The sequence below is a fragment of the Triturus cristatus genome, chromosome 10, assembly GCF_964204655.1.
Source record: "Triturus cristatus chromosome 10, aTriCri1.1, whole genome shotgun sequence".
Lineage (NCBI taxonomy): Eukaryota > Metazoa > Chordata > Amphibia > Caudata > Salamandridae > Triturus > Triturus cristatus.
This window is the reverse complement of record NC_140593.1, coordinates 67,664,703-67,684,682: the sequence shown is the minus strand read 5'-3', so window position 1 is coordinate 67,684,682 and position 19,980 is coordinate 67,664,703. Positions and strand designations below refer to the sequence as shown.

The window sequence follows — 19,980 nt, the reverse complement described above, 5'->3', positions numbered from 1 at the left end:
CTGACCTCCTGCTGCTGGGAGTGATCCCAGCCAGGGAGGCCTGGACAATAGGTTTCCTGCTTGGGGAGGTGCTAGCACCTCCCCAGACAGCCTTTAGTGTATTGGGGCAGGGTGGGCTGAAAGGAATGAGACATGCCTGGGGCACACAAGGTGTTCCTTGCATAGTCCAGTTCAAACCGGCGCTGGGGCACTCCAGCCCCAGCTCTGGCGCGAAACTGGACAAAGGGAAGTGGGTGTAACCACCCCCTCCCAGGTCCCACCCATAAGGCGTGACCTAGCAGGTATCCCAGCCCCCCAGATTAGTATAAGGGTGGGAGTTGGGCCTCAAGACTTTAGATTATCCTGAACCTGCAAACTTGAACAGAAACTCTGGACCTTCGACATTCGACGAAAGAAGAAGACTGAAGAATCTCCCTTGTGGCCAAGGAGTGGCTACCCTGTGCAAACAGGCACCATCAAGAGACTACCCTTTGCTTTGCCCAAGTTCTACGAGGAACCGACTGCAGAGCCCGACCAGAGCCTTGACTTCCAGACTTCTCCGACCCTGATCCACATCCACAGCAGAGCTGAGATCCGTGGAGGCGACGAGAGACGTGGGACCGGCTACCTGGGAAAAGTGGCTAGTATCTTCAAGCGCAGCTTCTGAGGCACCCTCGAAGTTGTGCACCGGGGATTGAGAAGCCCCAACCCCAAGCACCATCTGCACCGAAGACCAGCCCCCCACACTCCACGAGTCCTGCGTGGGGCCCTTCTGCATTTTCCTGCTTGCCGCGTATGTCCGGTTGCTTGCCCGCTGGCTAGTGGCCTTTGTGACGACGCACCCCGTAATCTTCAGCGCTGGTTTGGCTCCTCCAGACTGGCTCCTGCTCCTTTGAAAAAGAGAAGCATCCCAGACCTTCCTGGTCTGCACCAGAAGCAAGTCCTCCGTTCTGCGTGGGTTCCGCTTGCCAAGGCTTGGTGAGTCCTAGTCCAACTTCGACGCCGCCGACAGCAAGAGCCTTCGTGGGACAGCTCGCCTCCTGGTCCTGGTCGTCCTCGACGCTTCCTGGTCCTCGTGGCTGCAGCGACAAGCTTCACCTTCACCTGCAATCTTCACGACATCGCCTGGTTCCTTCCTGGTTCCACGTGGTCACTGGCTAGTGACCTTGACTCTGTCCCTTCTGCTTGCAGGTCTCCTCTCTTCTTGATCCCAGCCTTGGGATCCACCGGACACTCTTCACTGACTGCCTGTCAGCATCTTTCTTCAGGCATCCATAGGAGTCGACGACGAAACCCGACGCAACTTCACCCCTATGCACCCGCAGCCTGTGGGCTAGGTAACTTGGGTACTCCGGTGCTCATCAGGATAGTGACTATCCTAGTGTCTAGTTTTCCAGTCTCGACTTCCTAGCTACTCCGGAAGTGTCCTAAATCTGTCTATTTCTAAACTGTACTATTGCTAGTGACTTTTACGCATTACGCGTGAGTGTTTCCACTCTGCACCTGAATCACGTGGGCCTCCCACTTCCTAACCTTTGGTAGTATAGTGTAGCCCCAGCGATTCCCTAGGCCTAGGCCTATCCTATTTCCGTGACAGTGGTCCTTATACCACTTACTTAGTATATGGTTTGCGTGGCCCCTAGGGCCTAACTGTATTACTTACCTTTGTGACTTAATGTATGCTTAAATAAGACTGTGTTGTACTTACCTCTAATCTCATAAAGAGTGCTGAGGGTTTGACTAGAATAAATACACTTTATTTTATATATATATCGGTTGTGGTGTCCTTTCATTTGGTATTCAAGGGATTATATATGGTATCACAGCTGGCTTCACATGCCATTCAGAGTTTAGCCTAAGACTGCTCTTGTCCATGCTACCACTAGGATAGCTGGTCTATAAGGTTGACTTTACAACCAATCACCATAAGGGTATTTGGACTGATATAAGGTGTACACTAGAACTAGTGACATCATACATCAGGCCAACTTCTCACACCGAGGTTGACACTACCCTAGAAAAGATTAAAAAGGACACTGAAACTGCAAAATCTATGGGGGCTCTACAGTCGCAGCAGCTTCGGAGTGGCTCCGTTGCCCCGGGAATAGAGGAGCAGCTAGAGGTCAGGGGTCCCAGCAGCAGTACAGTAAAGGAGGTACCCAGAGTACCTATAATAAGAACAATAGGGGTGGATATCGTGGATCCAGCACCAAAGGCAGAGGACGAGGACACAACAACACCAGGTCCTCCGCCAATAACAAACAGTGACGTCTTGTCACTGCCCCCCGACCACATAACACCGGTCGGGGGGAGACTCCAACAGTTCCTGCCAGTCTGGAGATCCATCACCACAGACAGGTGGGTCAGAGAAATTGTCCAGTACGGTTATTGTCTGGAATTAACATCCAATCCACCCAACATACCGCCAAGACACCGTCCTATGTCCGGAGAGCACTTGGCATTATTGCAGCAGGAAGTACTAAGTATGCTGCAGAAAGGAGCCATAGAAATCGTGCCCGTAGACCAACGAGGGTCAGGGGTGTACTCTCTGTACTTCTTGATCCCAAAAAAGGACGGGTCTCTCAGACCTATACTAGACCTGAGACCTCTCAACCAATACATTCTGTCAGAGCATTTTCATATGCTCACCCTCCAGCAGGTTCTACCGTTACTCAGTCAGGGAGACTTCCTAGCAACACTGGATTTGAAGGATGCGTATTTCCACATACCCATACACCCATCACACAAAAAATATCTTAGGTTCACTCTTCAGGATCAGCATTATCAGTTTAAAGTACTCCCTTTCGGAGTAACGACGGCACCCAGAGTCTTTACCAAATGCCTAGCGACAGTGGCTGCACACTTAAGGAGACAGCACATTCATGTCTTCCCTTACCTGGACGACTGGCTTGTTCAGGCAAAGTCAGCCCAGCAGTGTGCCAGCCACATATCCCACACCATTCACCTTCTTCACAGTCTGGGATTCTCACTAAATTATCCAAAGTCACATCTTCAACCCGCCCACGTACGGCAGTACCTGGGCACGACCATAGACACTCTGGCAGCCAAAGCTCAGCCAAACTTGGTGAGGATCAACGGCATGCAACTGCTGATAAAAAAGTTCAAACCTCAACACTCCCTTCCAGCGCGAGTGTTCATGCAGTTGATCGGCATGATGGCCTCCTGCATCTTCATAGTCCCGCACGCGAGACTACATATGCGCCCGCTTCAGGAGTGCTTGGCACCTCAATGGAATCAGACTCAAGGACAGTTGAAAGACCTAGTGTTGGTGAGCGGTCGTGCATACAACTCTCTGCATTGGTGGAATCCACAAAACCTTTGCAAGGGCCGACCGTTCCAAGAGCCTGTTCCACAAATAATACTGACAGCGGACGCGTCTCTCCTGGGATGGGGAGCTCATGTACTCAATTACACAGTGCAGGGACTATGGACAACACAGCAAAAGAAGATGCACATCAACCTTCTGGAACTGATGGCAATCTTCCTGGCAATGAAGGCATTCAAAGTACACTTGTGCAACAAAGTCGTGTTGATCCGGACGGACAGCATGACTGCCATGTACTACATACAGAAGCAGGGAGGAACACACTCTCCACAGTTGTCTCATCTGGCTCAGAGCATGTGGAAGTGGGCCATTCAGAGGATCATGTTCCTCATGGCGGAACACCTCCCGGGCAAGGACAACCAGATGGCGGATCTGCTCAGCAGACACAGCCACCAAATGCACGAGTGGGAGCTACATCTGTCAGTACTCCAACCGTACTTCCAGCAGTGGGGTCATCCAGAGATAGACCTATTCGCCACAAGTGAGAACGCAAAATGCCAAAGCTTTGCCGCCAGGTTCCCCCATCCACAGTCGCAGGGCAATGCGATATGGATGAACTGGTCAGGCAGATTTGCGTACCCTTTTCCCCCAGCGCCATTAATACCGCTGGTGGCACGCAAACTAAGGCAACACTCGATAACACTCATCCTGGTTGCTCCAACGTGGGCACGCCAGCCATGGTACACCACGTTTCTAAAACTGTCCGTGGTACCGCATCAAAGACTGCGGCTAACACCCAAACTTTTAACTCGGAACCATGGCGAAATTCAGCACCCAGATCCCCAACAGCTGAACCTGCCGATCTGGCTCCTGAGGTCCTAGAGTTTGGCTACCTGAACCTGCCTCCAGAATGTATGAATACCATTAAAGAGGCCAGGAGACCCACGACCAGAGCTTGCTATGCGGCTAAATGGAAAAGGTTTGTCATTTACTGTAAAAACAATGACATTAATCCGCTGGATGCATCCATTCAGAACATCATCTGTTACCTGTTACACTTATACCGATGCAATCTGGCTTACAGCTCTATCCGTATACACCTAACCGCAATAGCAGCCTATCTTCAGAACAGGCAGCACCTCTCTTTATTCAGAGTGCCTGCCATCAAAGCCTTTTTAGAGGGACTCAAAAGAGTGTTTCCTCCAACACACCCACCAGCACCGGTGTGAAACCTGAATGTGGTCCTCACCAGATTGATGGGTCCACCTTTTGAACCTATACATTCATGTGAGATTCAATTCCTCACCTGGAAAGTAGCTTTCTTAGTGGCAATCACTTCGTTGAGAAGAGTTAGTGAACTCCAGGCACTAACCATTCAAGAGCCATTCATACAGGTTCACGCAAATAGTACTACCCTACCTTCATGCCTAAAGTGATATCGCAGTTCCACATGAATCCGACTATTAAACTGCCTGTTTTCTTTCCAAATCCCGAAAATGTCGCGGAGAGAATGCTCCATACACTAGATGTAAAGAGGGCCCTCATGTACTATATAGACAGAACAAAGGATTTTAGGAAAACAAAACAAATGTTCGTTGCCTTTTCTCCACAACACAAGGGCAACGCCATTTCCAAAGCAGCGATAGCCAGATGGATCGTTAAATGTATTCAGATTTGCTATGAAAAAGCTAAACGCACATTAACGATTCCCCCAAGAGCCCACTCAACACGAAAGTTAGGGGCGTCCATGGCTTTCCTAGGTAACATTCCTTTAGAGGAAATATGTAGAGCAGCCACATGGTCCACTATACATACATTTACTAAACACTACTGTGTAAATGTACATTCAAAACAGCAGGCAGCTGTAGGACAGGCTGTTCTCGAAGACCCTTTTTCAGACTACTGCAGGTGACACGGGCAGCCGCCGCTAATGGAGGGACTGCTATATAATCTATGCACAGATATGAATTCAGCAGCCCACATGCCTCGAACCGAATATGCTACTTACCAGTATGCATCTGTTCTTGGCATGTAGGGCTGCTGACATTCATATCGCCCACCCTCCTCCCCGGCGCCTGTAGCGGCTGCAGCACTCAGAATTACTGTATAGCATGGTCATCACTTACTGTATCTACTCCATCACTGCCACAATGGCGAAAAACAATCTGAGGATGGAGAGGATGCCCATGCGCACTGTAGTCCAGGGGAGGAGCCACCTATCTTGTGATACTTCGAAGACTCTTCCAGGACAACAATGTGCAATCATCCGGACCCAACACTAGGCGGCGATCTATGCACAGATATGAATGTCAGCAGCCCTACATGCCAAGAACAGATGCATACTGGTAAGTAGCATATTCGTTCCAAGTACATCTTCTCAACAAGACTGTCCTATTCCGCACCGACAATATGACAGCAGTGTATTACATACAAAAACAAGGAGGGACACATTCTTTGCAGCTGTATCATCTAGCGCAAAGCATATGGAGATGGGCCATTCCACAGAACATATATCTTCTGGCAGAACATCTTCCAGGAGTGAACAATCAGATTGCAGATCTGTTAAGTTGTCAGACTCAATAGATACACGAATGGGAACTTCATCCGCAAGTTCTTCAGCCCTTTTTCCAGATGTGGGGCCACCCAGACATAGATCTGTTCGCCACACACGAAAACGCAAAATGCCCAACCTTCGTCGCCAGGTTCCCACACCCTTTGTCCAAGTGAAATGCGATATGGATGAACTGGTCAGGCAGATTTGTGTACACTTTTCCGCCACTTCCGCTAGTAGTACGCAAACTCAAACAGTCTCTCAAGATGATCCTAGTTGCTCCCACATGGGCACGGCAACCATGGTTCACAACACTCCTCGAACTCTCAGTAGTTCCGCACCAAAAACTACGTCTCTCCCCAACCCTGCTTAAACAGAACCATGGAGAGATAAGGCACCCAGATCCAGCACAACTGAATCTACCAATCTGGCTCCTGAAGTCCTAGAGTTTGGTTACCTCAACCTCCCACCCGACTGTATGAACATTATTAAAGAAGCCAGACACCCCACTACTAGAGCTTGCTATGCAGCTAAATGGAAAAGATTCGTCATTTACTGCAATAACAACAAAATTGACCCGCTAGATGCTTCAATTCAGAAAATCATTTGTTATTTGCTGCATCTACAAAGATGCAATCTAGCATACTAATCTATAACATTACATCTGGCTGCCCTTGCCACCTGCCTACAAAACAGACAATATTTGTCATTGTTTAGAGTGCCCACTATCAAAGCCTTTATGGAACGCCTTAAAAGAATAATTCCTCCTACACTGCCACCCTCTCCAGTGTGGAATCTGAACATCGTCCTTACTAGAGTCATGGGTCCCCCATTTGAACCTCTACAAAAATGTGAACTGCAGTTCCTTGCATGGAAAGTAGCTTACCCTGTCACAATCACCTCTCTCAGGAGAGTGAGTGAGATCCAGGCTTTAACCATACAAGAACCATTCTTACAAATACATCGCAACAAGGTGGTTCTTAGGACAAATCCAAAATTCCTCCCCAAAGTAATCGCTGCTTTTCACCTTAATCATTCTGTAGAGTTACCAGTGTTTTTCCAAAACCCAGATTCCGCAGCAGAGAGAGCTCTTCACACACTTGTTGTCAAAAGAGCTATGCTTTATTACATTGATAGAACTAAACCTTTCAGAAAAACAAACCAATTGTTGGTAGCTTCTCTCCCACTCATTAAAGCAATCTCATCTCCAAAGCCGGAATTGCCAGGTGGATAGTTAAATGCATTCAAATATGCTACCAGAAAGCTAAATGCACATTGACAATTCCCCCTAGAGGGCACTCAACACGCTAACTAGGAGCTTCCATGGCATTCTTAGGGAACATTCCCCTAGAAGACATTTGTAAGGCAGCATATGGTCTACCACACACACCTTCACCAAACACTTGTGTAGATGTGCAGGCAAAGCAACAAGCTGCAGTAGGCCAGGCTGTTCTTAAAACACTTTTTCAAACCACTGCAACGGATACAGGTGACCACCACTAGGGGAGATGCTGCTTGACAGTCTATGCGCAGTAGGAATTCTGCAGCTCATATGCTTCGAACGGAAAATGCTACTTACCAGTATGCATCTGTTCTTGAAATGTAGAGCTGCAGAATCTCACACGCCCACCCGCTTCCCCGGAACCTGTATTTGTTCCAGTGTTATCTTACTAAGATACATTACACATGGACATCTTTTCTGTTTCTTACAAACTCCATAATTTCCCTTCATGGCAAAAAACAATCTGAGGATGGAGTCGATGCCCATGCGCACTGTCGGCCAAGGGAGGAGTCACCTATCTCGTGACTACAAAGAGTTCTTCCAATACAACAAGAAGTTGCAAGCATCCGAGCCCAACACCAGATGGCGATCTATGCACAGTGTGAGATTCTGCAGCTCCACATGCCAAGAACAGATGCATACTGGTAAGTAGCATGTTCGAGGCATATGAACTGCAGATTATACACTGTGCATAGATCGCCATCTGGTGTTGGGCCCGGATGTTTGCAGTTTGTTTTTCCTCTTGGAAAGTCTTTGGAAGTCACGAGTTTGGCGACTCCTCCTTTTGTTCGTATTGCGCATGGGCTTCGGCTCCATCCTCAGATAGTTTTTTTCCGCCATCGGGCTTGGATGTAATACTTCGCGCTCCGGTTCCGAACTTTTCCAGTTCAACGATTGACGCAAAAATCCTCGCTCGTAGAGCTCCTTCAGATAATAAATCATCTTAATCACCTTCTCTTCGACACTTCTTCGATTCCGGTCGTCGACGGCGGCCTTCGGGCCTATTCCGGCTCCGGTCTCGGCTGATGGAAAGAATTCCCTTCAAGAAGTGCCCTCGATGTGGGTCCAAGTTTCCCCACACCGATCTTCATGAGGTGTGCAACCTCTGCCTCTCCCCTGAACACGAGGCCCGAGACTGTCCCGCCTGCAAGTCTTTTCGCTCTAAAAAGACTATTCGAGATCGACGGGCTAGACGCAACATGGCGCACTCCTCGACCTCCGCTCCAGTCGACATCTTCGGGGACAACGTCGAAGTTCCGGGACAGCAGAACATCGAAGAAGAAGACGACGACCTCGTGAGTGCTTCCGAGGCCGACGACTCAGATGTGGAGGACATCACCCCGGCGCAGAGGGTCGTGAGTACAATACCCCCTCCCACACCCACGCCGATACCCAAAAAGGCTTCGATCACACCTTCGCCTTCGAGCCTAGGCAAGACCAAGGATACTGCTTCTCACACCCCACCTTCGGGCCCGGTAAAGAAGCCTATTAAGCCTTCCGGCAGCTCGGGCTGGAGCTAGCCTACCAGCGGTACCGAAAAACACCCTTTGGCACCGAAGAGAAGATCGGCCTCCATCTCCACACCGAACCCAGTACCAAAGCCTTCGGTGTCGAAACCTGCCCTTCCGGTGCCGACCAAACAGCACAAGGCCCTCGGCACCGACACTCCCGGGCCGAAGCCTTCTTCGGCACCGACCAAAAAATCGGAGGTCCCAAAGAAGCACGGCTTAGACAAGCCTAAAAAGCCGTCGGCCCCGAAAACTTCGGCGCCGACCGAACAACCAGTGTCGCAAGAACTTTTCACACCGGATCCTCTCCAAAAGACACTCACCAAGGATCCAAAAACTGGACATTTGACATAGTCTTCAAAAAAGACACTTGGACAAACCAGCTCCACCTCCAAAGAGGAAAGACACTGCTACCTCCCCTTTCAGAGTGCCTTCTCCACCTCCTCCACCTCCTCCACCCTCCCCACCTCCACCCCTGCCTCATTGTTCCCCAACCATGTCTCCTGTCCCAGACGATATAGGAGACCCTTATTATGATCCAGCAGATGTGCCACAAGACCCCACCCCTATTGGATCTCCAGACCCATGGGACGACTATAACAATCCGGACATCCCAGATGTCCCACAGGATGACCTTTACCCATCTAGGCCATCCCCACCTGAAGATTCCTTAGGCTTTCATCACCTATTACTAAGGGCGACACACTACCACGGGGTGGAGTTACATACTGACCCAGTGGAGGAAGATTTCCTCCTAGACACCTTTGACAATGCACGTAGGTCTACTGCCATTCTACCTATGTTAGAGGGAGTGATTAAACATGCACCGGAGGTTTTTAAAGACCCAGTCAGGGCCAGGGTCTTAAATCCCCGTGTAGAGAAAAAAAACAAAGCCGCCCCCACAGACCCTTCATACATTAAAGGCCCTGCGCCATTGGATTCCCTAGTGGTATCTACAGCTAGGAAGCGCTCAAATTCTCAGGCGGCAGGCGAAGCACCACCACCTGACAAAGAGTCCAAGCTCCTAGACGCGTCAGGGAAGCGCACTGCGTCACAAGCCGCCAACATATGGCGTATCGCCAACACGCAATCGCTATTGGCCAGATACGACAGGGCGCATTATGATGAGTTAAAGGCCATCATGCACCATCTCCCTGAAAAATACAAAAACAGGGCTAATGAATTGATCCAAGAGGGAAAAATAATAACTGATACCTCTATACGGTGTGTCCTAGATGCAGCAGATACCACCTCCAGGGTCATAAACACCAGTGTCCTTCGGCGCCGCCATGCCTGGCTCAGAGTTTCAGGTTTTAAACCTGAGGTACAAGCCTCTATATTGAACCACCCATTCGACCAGGATCATCTATTTGGCCCAAAAGTTGATGAAGCCCTCGAAAAGATGAAAAAAGATACTGACACGGCGAAATCCATGGGAGCCCCACAGTCTCACACTCCTAGGCGCTCTTTTCGCCGCTCTTCCTTTCGGGGCACGGGCAGAGGCTACTCCTCGGATAGTGCATCCACGTCCTACAAATCCCCATCTCAATCTACCTTCACAAAGGGTTATCAAAGAGGCGGATACAGAGGCAATAATAATAAGGGCAGAGGCAAAACAAATACCGCCCGCTCTGCCACACCTACTACCCAATGACTTTCCCCCGCTCCCTCCAGACCATTCCACTCCGGTCGGGGGCGGAATACAACATTTCCTTCACGTCTGGGAGACAATCACCTCAGACAGATGGGTGACCCAAATTATTGCCTAGAATTAACATCTACCCCCCCAAACATTCCACCCAGGCAACGCCCTATGTCTCAACAGCATACTACGCTACTAAAACAGGAGGTGATCTCCCTCCTGCAAAAAGAAGCCATAGAGCAGGTCCCCATAAATCAACAAAATTTAGGGGTCTACTCCCTGTACTTTCTGATTCCAAAGAGACGAGACTCTACGACCTATCCTAGATCTCAGACCTCTAAACACTTACATACATTCAGACCATTTTCACATGGTAACCCTTCAACAGGTTCTTCCACTCCTCTCCCAGAACAATTTTCTCACCACTCTGGACCTGAAAGACGCATACTTTCATATCCCAGTACACCAATCTCACAGAAAGTACCTCAGATTTGTGGTGGACGGGCAACACTACCAGTTCAAGGTGCTCCCGTTCGGGGTAACAACAGCACCCAGGGTATTCACCAAGTGCCTAGCAGTAGAGGCTGCACACCTCAGAAGACAGCACATTCACGCTTCCCGTATCTGGACGACTGGCTAATAAAAGCCACGTCCTACAAACAATGTGTGCAACATACCGCCGCTACAGTCCAACCACTTCACCAGCTAGGTTTCACGGTGAACCATCAAATATCCCACCTGGTACCATCACACTCAAAACAATACCTCGGTGCCACCATAGACACCTCAAAAGCCATAGCCTACCCCAATCCTGCCAGGATTGCAAATATACAGGCTCTGCGTCAAAAATTCAAATGTCAACACTCTCTCCCAGCAAGAGTGTTTATGCAACTGATGGGGATGATGGCCTCTTGCATCTTCATAGTGCCCCATGCAAGACTCCAGATGCGTCCACTCCAAGAGTGCCTAGCGCGCCAGTGGAACCAGGCCCAGGGACAACTGACAGTTCTGGTGTTGGTAGACGGCCGCACCCATCGCTCTCTGCAGTGGTGGAACACCACAAACCTTTCCAGAGGTCGACCGTTCCTGGACCCGGTCCCACAAATAATCCTAACAGACGCATCGCTCTCCGGCTGGGGAGCTCATCTGTTACATCTCATAGCACAGGGCACATGGACGCCGCAACAGAAGTTACTCCACATCAACCATCTGGAGTTACTGGCAATCTTCCTCGCCCTAAAATCCTTTCAGACGCAGATTTCAGGCAAGGCAGTCCTCATTCGCACAGACAACATGACTGCCATGTACTACATTCAAAAACAGGGGGGCACACACTCTCCACAGCTCTCTCAATTAGCACAGAGTATATGGAGATGGGCAATTCCACAAAAAATCTTTCTCCTAGCCCAACACGTCCCAGGAGTCCAAAACACTGTGGCAGATCTGCTCAGCAGACAGATGCAGCAGATCCACGAGTGGGAACTTCACCCACAGGTTCGTCACCCGTTCTTTCAGAAGTGGGGGCATCCACACATAGACCTATTCGCCACCCACGAAAACAAAAAATGCCCAAGCTTCGCCGCAAGATATCCACACCCATTGTCCAAAGGCAATGCGATATGGATGAACTAGTCAAACAAATTTGCATACGCTTTTCCACCTCTCCCACTAATTCCATAAGTGGTGCGAAAGCTACAACAGCATTCCCTAACACTGATCCTAGTAGCTCCAACATGGGCCAGACAACCGTGGTACACCACACTGCTGGAACTCTCAGTAGTACCACACCAAAAGCTACACCTCTCACCATGCCTCCTAACCCAGAACCATGGAGAGATCAGGCACCCGGACCCAGCTCAGCTCAACCTTGCGATCTGGCTCCTGAGGTCCTAGAATTCGGATACCTTAACCTTCCCTCTGATTGCATGAATATTATTAGGGAAGCTAGACGCCCTACTACTAGGGCATGCTATGCTGCAAAGTGGAAAAGATTTGTTGTTTACTGCCACAACAACACAATCAATCCTTTAAATGTGTCCATACAGCACATCATATGTTACTTACTCCATCTACAAAGGTGTAACCTAGCATATACTTCCATTCGGTTACACCTCGCTGCAATTGCTGCTTATTTACAGAACAGGCAGCACCTATCACTTTTCAGAGTGCCTGCCATCAAGGCCTTTATGGAAGGCCTCAAAAGAGTAATTCCACCCAGAGTACCACCCTCACCTGTCTGGAACTTGAATATAGTTCTCACAAGGTTGATGGGACCCCCTTTCGAACCATTACATAAATGTGAGCTCCAATTTCTCACATGGAAAACAGCTTTTCTAGTGGCCATCACTTCCCTCAGAAGGGTTAGTGAAATACAAGCACTCACTATACAGGAACCTTTTCTCCAAATGCATCAGAACAAGGTTGTACTCCGCACCAACCCAAAATTTCTACCCAAAGTCATTTCTCCATTCCATCTAAACCAGTCGGTAGAATTACCAGTCTTTTTCTCACAACCTCAAACCGTTGCGTAAAGGGCTTTACACACACTGGATGTTAAAAGGGCTTTACTTTACTACATCCAAAGGACACAACCTTTCAGGAAAACCAAACAGCTATTTGTCTCCTTCTCTCCACCACATAAAGGCAACCCTATTTCTAAATCCGGGATAGCTAGGTGGATTGTAAAATGCATCCAGATTTGCTACCACAAAGCAAAACGAACGCTATCTGTTCCCCCTAAAGCCCACTCTACAAGGAAGATAGGGGCTTCTATGGCTTTTCTAGGAAACATACCACTAGATGACATCTGCAAAGCAGCAACATGGTCAACACTGCACACTTTCACAAACATTACTGTGTAGATGTGCAAACCAAGCAACAAGCTAGTGTGGGCCAGGCTGTACTAAAAACACTGTTCCAAACAACTGCAACGGATGCCGGTGGTCGCCGCTAGGGTTGGGTACTGCTATATAATCTATGCACAATGTATAATCTGCAGCTCATATGCCTCGAACGGAATATGGTACTTACCAGTATGCATCTGTTCTTGGCATGTAGAGCTGCAGATCTATACACGCCCACCCGCCTCCCCGGCTACCTGTATCCGTTCCAGTTTATCTTATTTAGATACAACACACATGGGTTTCTTTACTGTTACTACCACGCTCCATCTTTCCCTGCTGGCAAAAAACAATCTGAGGATGGAGCCGAAGCCCATGCGCAATACGAACCAAAGGAGGAGTCACCGAACTCGTGACTTCCAAAGACTTTCCAAGAGGAAAAACAAACTGCAAACATCCGGGCCCGACACCAAATGGCGATCTATGCACAGTGTAAAGATCTGTAGCTCTACATGCCAAGAACAGATGCATACTGGTAAGTAGCATATTCCTTTCCATTTGTTGCATGAAGTAAAATATAAAATAGTGTGTAAAAGTATTAAGCGTATTCAAACTCCACTTTAAAAATCTTTTAATAAATGTAGACCTAAACAGATAATAGCTGGTGTCTCCATTTGTCAAAATACATAACACTATCACATTCCTGAGCATGCCAGCAGTTACTCTGGGTTTTTGAGTTAAGAGGAATAAAACTCCAGGAATTAGGGTTTTAAAATGATGTGCAGTAGTATTTCCCCACATTAAATATGTTCAATGTAAAACATTGAAGGGGGCGGACTAAACTGTTTCGGAAGGTTTGATGTTTATCGCTCTGTATTTTACATTGTAACGTTGCAGTGTTGTTCAGTTGTTCCCATGAAGAATTCTCGTTGCCAAGTATGTTACCAAAAGGCTAATGGTTTTCAGCAACATTTGTGTAAAAGGCCACATATCTTGTCATCCCAAATAGGTCTTCTCATTTCCCCAAAAGCCACTTCCATCCCAGCATTATGAGTTGGCCGGTCGTTTAGTTATGAAAGGCAGTGTGAAACTGAAGTGCAGACCTGAAGAGTTGGAGGGTGTATGTATGAATAGGGCATTGGTGTTTCATAAATGACAATTGAAAATCATTTTCTTTTTAAATTCAGGCATACCCATATCAGAGTTCTCCACCTGTAATTATTCAACAAATTCCAGTAGGATACCAACAACCACCATATAATTACCAGGTATGGTTCCATTTGCAAAAGTTTCATGTAAACAAAGATCTGTATTTTTGTGAGGGGAAATGGTGTCAGTAGTATCTGTAATGTAGTGCTTGCTGTGGATATGTATCATTTACTCCAGTATTGGAACTTTCATAAATTCACATACTTGAATCATTCCCCGTTGTCGTGATGGGAGTCCCCGGTACTTAAAATAGTTATAGTAGTAGTAGACTTGAATAGTCATAATACACTAATAGGTATAGACTAAAGAAGGCCTAGGCCTCTTAGTTTACTAACCTATCTAGTCCTTATAAAGAAAAGGACCACATTTTGCCTCAACCAATCGGCATTAATCTCCCTCTGTGACTCTCCTGAAGGAAGCTCAGAACCTCAGATTTTCTACAACACTTTGTGCAAGGGAGTCTCCTCTGAGCTCTGCTCTGCTTTCTCATCAAGGATAAATAATTTTGGACTTTTTCTACAGGAAAGTACAATTTTATTATATTTTCTTAACATCATCTTCCTACTTTTGTGGGTCTTCAGTATATGTGGACTATGTCCGACAAGGCTAAGAAGGCCCTCTTCAGAGAATGTGCTACTTGCCTGAAGAAAAGACTTTGTGGATGATCCCCACAAAAATTGCATATACTCCCTATATTCATCTCATAAGATGTTAGAATGCAAGAATTGTTGTACTTTTTCAAACGAGACCCTCCGATACAGGGAAGGACGTATTCTCATCTGGCTTCGAAAATTGAAAACTAGATCAGACCCTGTGTCAGACTCTGAGAGTTACCAGTCTACGTCTGCAAAAGCCTCTTCAAAAAGGGCAAGAGAGTCATCACAGTCTGAAAAAGAGCCTGCTAAAAAGTGTGCCAAGAAGTCCTCTCCTGAATCTTCCTCTGAGCGCAAAGGTTCTCATAAAAAAAAAAAGCCATCTAAGACTGTTGCTGAACCAAAAACACCTCCTGCGGAGCTTAAGGTGACTTTCAAAATACCTACTTCTGACATTCTGTCAGGAAGTTCTCAGTCAGTGAAGAAATGTACTTCAGCGCCGTCGACGACAAGAGGATGCATTTCTGGCACGTCAACAACATGTTTTATGGCTGTCTCATTGTCGATGATGACCCTGAAATGGTCACCGCGAGGTCCAGTTTCATCGACCATCTGCTTAACATCTCACAAGGAGATTGGCACACCGTCGATAAAGCATTTGTCGTTGACGCTGAAGCCGACTACATTGTTGAAGAAAATACCGTCGACAAGGTTGTCATCGATGTCGCCACCGGCAACGGAAAAAAGGTCATCGACGCAGAAAAGGTCGGCGAGCTCATCACCGTTGAAGAGTTCACCATCGTCGATGGACACATTGATTGCCGTTGATGAAATTAAAGTCACAGGCGCCTTCGAAGTCCTTACCGTCGCAGGTGTCAACGAAGTCCCCTGTGTTGACGCATCATCGTCGACGACATCACCTGCGGCAAGCGCAGTTAATGCTGTGGAATTTAAGACGCCATCGTCGACAAAATCGTCAATGAAAGTTATATCTATGAAACTGACTACGCCAAAGAGGATGACGCCTGAACACACCTCACCTAGCAAAATTACCCCTCACCTTGAAGAGAAGGGAGATTCTGAAGAAGGGGATGAAGGTGAAGATCCCTTTGGGTTACAATTTAGCCCTCCAGAATTGCACGTCAAGTGCCAACCAGATGATGATGAGGATGATGATGACCAACAATACTATGGTCAAGCCTATTTTACCCAGCCTGAACAACATCATCAGTACCATGAGGAAATGGTATCAATACCGTCTGCATTACTGACTGATATGCAGTTTGTACTGCAGCACTACAGACAGCGCTTCCCACCTTTGGACCCGTCTAATATACCTCCTCCTCCTCCGCTGACATCGACGGTGAGAGTTAGGGCTCCTAAGGTCCCTTCAGTGCTGAATACTTCACAATCTATTCCTCTCCAAGAACCAGTATCTTCTGATGAGGAAGGGGAACTTCATGAAACAGCTTCTGAATGGGATGACTACAGGATGTTTTCACCAGCCTCACCTACTCCTTCTCCTGTAGATTCCCCACCTGAGGATATTGGGGGATTTCACAATCTGTTGGAGCGTGCTGCAAAGAGATTTGCCATACAAATGCCTTCCAAACAGGCGAACTACTTCCCATATGACTTTAAGAAACTATTTTGTAAGTCAGTTAGGGCTATTCCCATGATTGATTATATTTGGGAGGAAGGGATTAGAATTTTAAAGAACCCAGCATCTGTGCCGGCGGTGCTTCCACATCTAGATGAAAAGTATAAAACAACTGAGGACCAGTCACGGCTGCTCCATTAGGGCGTCGGAGCGCCGCCCACTGCATTCTCGCAGTGCGAGAAGTAGAAAGTAAATTGGTATTTAAAATACCATTTTATTTTCTGATTCTTGCGATGCGAGAAAGCAGAAGGCAGGGATATGCCTGGTTGGGGGCGGGCAGGAGGATATGCCTGGTTGGGGGTGGGAGGGTGGGCTGGTCAGGGAGGAGTGGCTTGAACCACTCTGAGTGCCTTGACTGTTTGGTCTTCCCCAGGGCCGACCAACGCAGTCCTGCGCACTCTACATTTTCTCTATGTAGGCTGCGAGAAAATAGCCTCCCTACAGGGACACCGCACCAATCACAACGCTGTCATTGCAGCGTTGTGATTGGCTTACAGGAGGGAAGGAGCGTGCCTGTTCCTGTCTAGGAGCAGAGGCGGCGTGGGACGGGACCCGGATAGGTAAGTTTAATTTATTTTTTGTCCTCCCCCCGATGTATTGTGAGCCGCGACTGCTCTCTCGTTGTCGACGTACGTTTTTCACCCTCGCTGCCATTTCTGCTTTCAGACCTTCTATCACCCCGCTCCCCTTCTATGTCCCCTCAAAGATTGATCGGTGTTTTCGGACTTTCATTCCGTCTCCTCGCTCGAGGATCCCGTGTTTTAGCTGACATGACACTTCGCTGCCTTTGTGGTAAGGCATCCTCCGCAGAAAACTAAACTTTAACCTTTGTTAAGGATATTAGCAGCATACATTTCTGAGAGCTATTCTATGCAGCATCCTTTTCGCATTGATCTGTCCTGCTGGAGTTTGGTCGTGCCCTTGCACCGTTGAGATCACGAGGCCTGTTTGCAGAATCACCCCCCTCTTTTCAATCTTTGTTTGCAGCCAGAGCAGCAGAACCCATGAACCAGGCTCTATAATCTACGAACACTTCATAACAACTCTTGTTTGTTGGCAAATCGTGTACACTACAACATATTTTTAAGAAGGTGAACATTTCTTGTATTGTTTATTGGCATGTGTGTAGTTCCCACTCTACTACTAGTAGGGCATCAGGGTGCCTTTCGGTAGTCCTGGGTAAGTCTTTAGGAACGTATGTAACAAAGACTAGGCGGAGGTGTACGGCCAAAGGGGAGAGAGTTTTGGGGTGGAGTTGGTATGGGTTCAGACACAGCAGGACGGGGAGTTGCCTCCGGGCCGGGCTGCCAGACCTGCACCTCGGAGCATCCCTCACAAGTGCACAGTTAAGGGGGATGTGGGAGGGAAGGGGTGATCTGTTTGACGTGTCCTACCACCGAAGGAGCACACACCAGCTGCTCCTGGGGTTTTCACACATCTCTAATTACATCTGTGACTCGAGCACGCTGTGTTGTTCTGCTCTACACGGGCACGCCCAGCATTTAACCCTGAACCACATACACACACGTGCACGTTAAATCTTTACCTCCTGTGCGCGTGTTCACAATGGCCAACTGGTTGGCGTCGTATTTAAATGTGTGACAGCACAGGCGTCACTCCCTCCAGACGCATTTCGCGCTGTCTGCGCTGCCCCTCTCAGCCCCAGAGTCCAGTTGTCTTCGGCTTTCAGTCGAAGTTTCTCACCTTTCCCACCTCTGAGCTGCAGATGTATGTCCTCTACTGCCTGTCTGTTTGGATCTCTGTCTGTGTGTCTGTGTTCTCCGTACTCTTCTCAGTCCGCCTCCATGTCTCTCCATTGGCATTACTCCTCTATTTTTGTCTGTCTTCCCCTCTCTGTCCCCGTGTCTTCCTGTCTCTCACTGAATTTCATTCACTCTGCTCACTTGAATATTTCTGTTAGCTGTACCCCTGTACGCCATTGTCTGTCCCTGTCCTGACTGCTACTTTGGTTACTGTTTGTCGGTCTGTCTGTCTCAAACTGTCTCCTTGTCCGTACATATCTTTTTCTATGGTTCTAGCCGCTTGTCTCCCTGTCTTCCAGTCTCTGTGTCCATCTCTGCTTGTTACACAGTTCCTGCCTATATCTATCCCTTGATCGCTATGTTTGTTTGTTTCTTTCTTTGTTTCTACCCCCGCCTCGTATTTCATATTCCACTTCTTTCCAAGACCTGTTAGCCCTTCTCATCCATTTCCCTCGCCCACATCGTACTTGTGTGAAAAGGTGTTCGTTTTCAGAGCGATTGTCAAGTCTTTCCTCCTTGTCTGTCTGAGAGAGCACACATCAGCATGATTTGATTTGATAAATAAGGGGTAGTGGTGGAAAGGATACAAAGTAACTAAGTATCATGCATATAGATGCAGAATGTAAATACCTTCGTTTATTTTCCTCTGTTATGTTAATTTTCTATAGCGCTCGACTCACCCTGGGGCATCTCTGCGCTGCCTAGAAAATAGTGACCCGAGTATGGAATGTACAAAGAGTGAATCAGAGAAAGCAATTAGAACAGAAAGGCTTTCAACGGTTTCCTATAAATACAGTAGCTGGAAATTGTACGCAGGGTCATGGGGAGCTCATTCCAATATCTTGGAGCGAGATACGAAAAGGCACTGGCCCCTGTGCGTGTCATGCGAATTCTGGGAACCTGAAGGAGGCATAATGTGCTGGATCTGAGATTCCTGCAGGGAGAATATTTAACGAGTTTATTTTGCAAGTAGAGAGGTCCTCTATCTTTCAGAGCATTATAGGTTAGACAACAAGTTTTAAAAAAGGATCTTTTTTTTTTTTTACTGGCAACCAGTGCAGTTTCATAAGCAGTGGAGTCGAGGGGGAGCCTGCAGGACAATTGAGAATCATTGTAGCTGCTGTGTTCTGTACTACTTACAATTTAGCCAGTAGGGTCTCTTCCCCCTTCAGCCAACAGAGCATTTCCATAGTCCAGACGACTGATTACCATTGCCTGAACTAAGGTCTTGCAGTGGGAGGTAGGCATATAGGGAAGAATTCTTCGGAGCAGACGTAGACTATAATAACAGGAGCTGGTGGTGGTAGCAATGTGGTCCTTCATAGTCAGTGCCTGGTCCAACTTTAAACCTAGATTTTTTTATAGATTGTTTGGGAACAGGAGCTGCACCCAATTGAGAGGGCCACCAGTTGTCAGACCAGATGTCCGAGGCTTTTCCCGTTAGCATCTCCTTGGTTTTTCCTGGGTTCAATTGAAGACAGTTTTCTGTCATCCAATTTGAGATAGCGAGCATACTGATGGCAAAACGGGTTTTCTCAGTAGCTGGATGTGGAGCGATGGTAAACATAAGCTGCATATCATCAGCATTTGAGATGGTCTCAAATCCCAGCTGCTCGACTATCCTTGCCAGGGGAGTCATGTATATATTGAATAGAGTCGGGCTGAAA

At 47.8% G+C, this 19,980-nt stretch overlaps 1 protein-coding gene across 2 annotated transcripts in view; it reads left to right on the top strand.

Moving 5' to 3' along the window:
- The window catches only part of DAZL (deleted in azoospermia like), an 812,806-nt gene that overhangs the window by 290,490 nt on the left and 502,336 nt on the right, over nt 1-19,980 (top strand). For both annotated transcript variants that reach the window (XM_085629945.1, XM_085629944.1), the window contains exon 7: nt 14,276-14,356. In XM_085629945.1, coding sequence (XP_085486071.1) covers nt 14,276-14,356 — 81 coding nt within the window. The remainder of the gene's footprint in view (nt 1-14,275; nt 14,357-19,980) is intronic.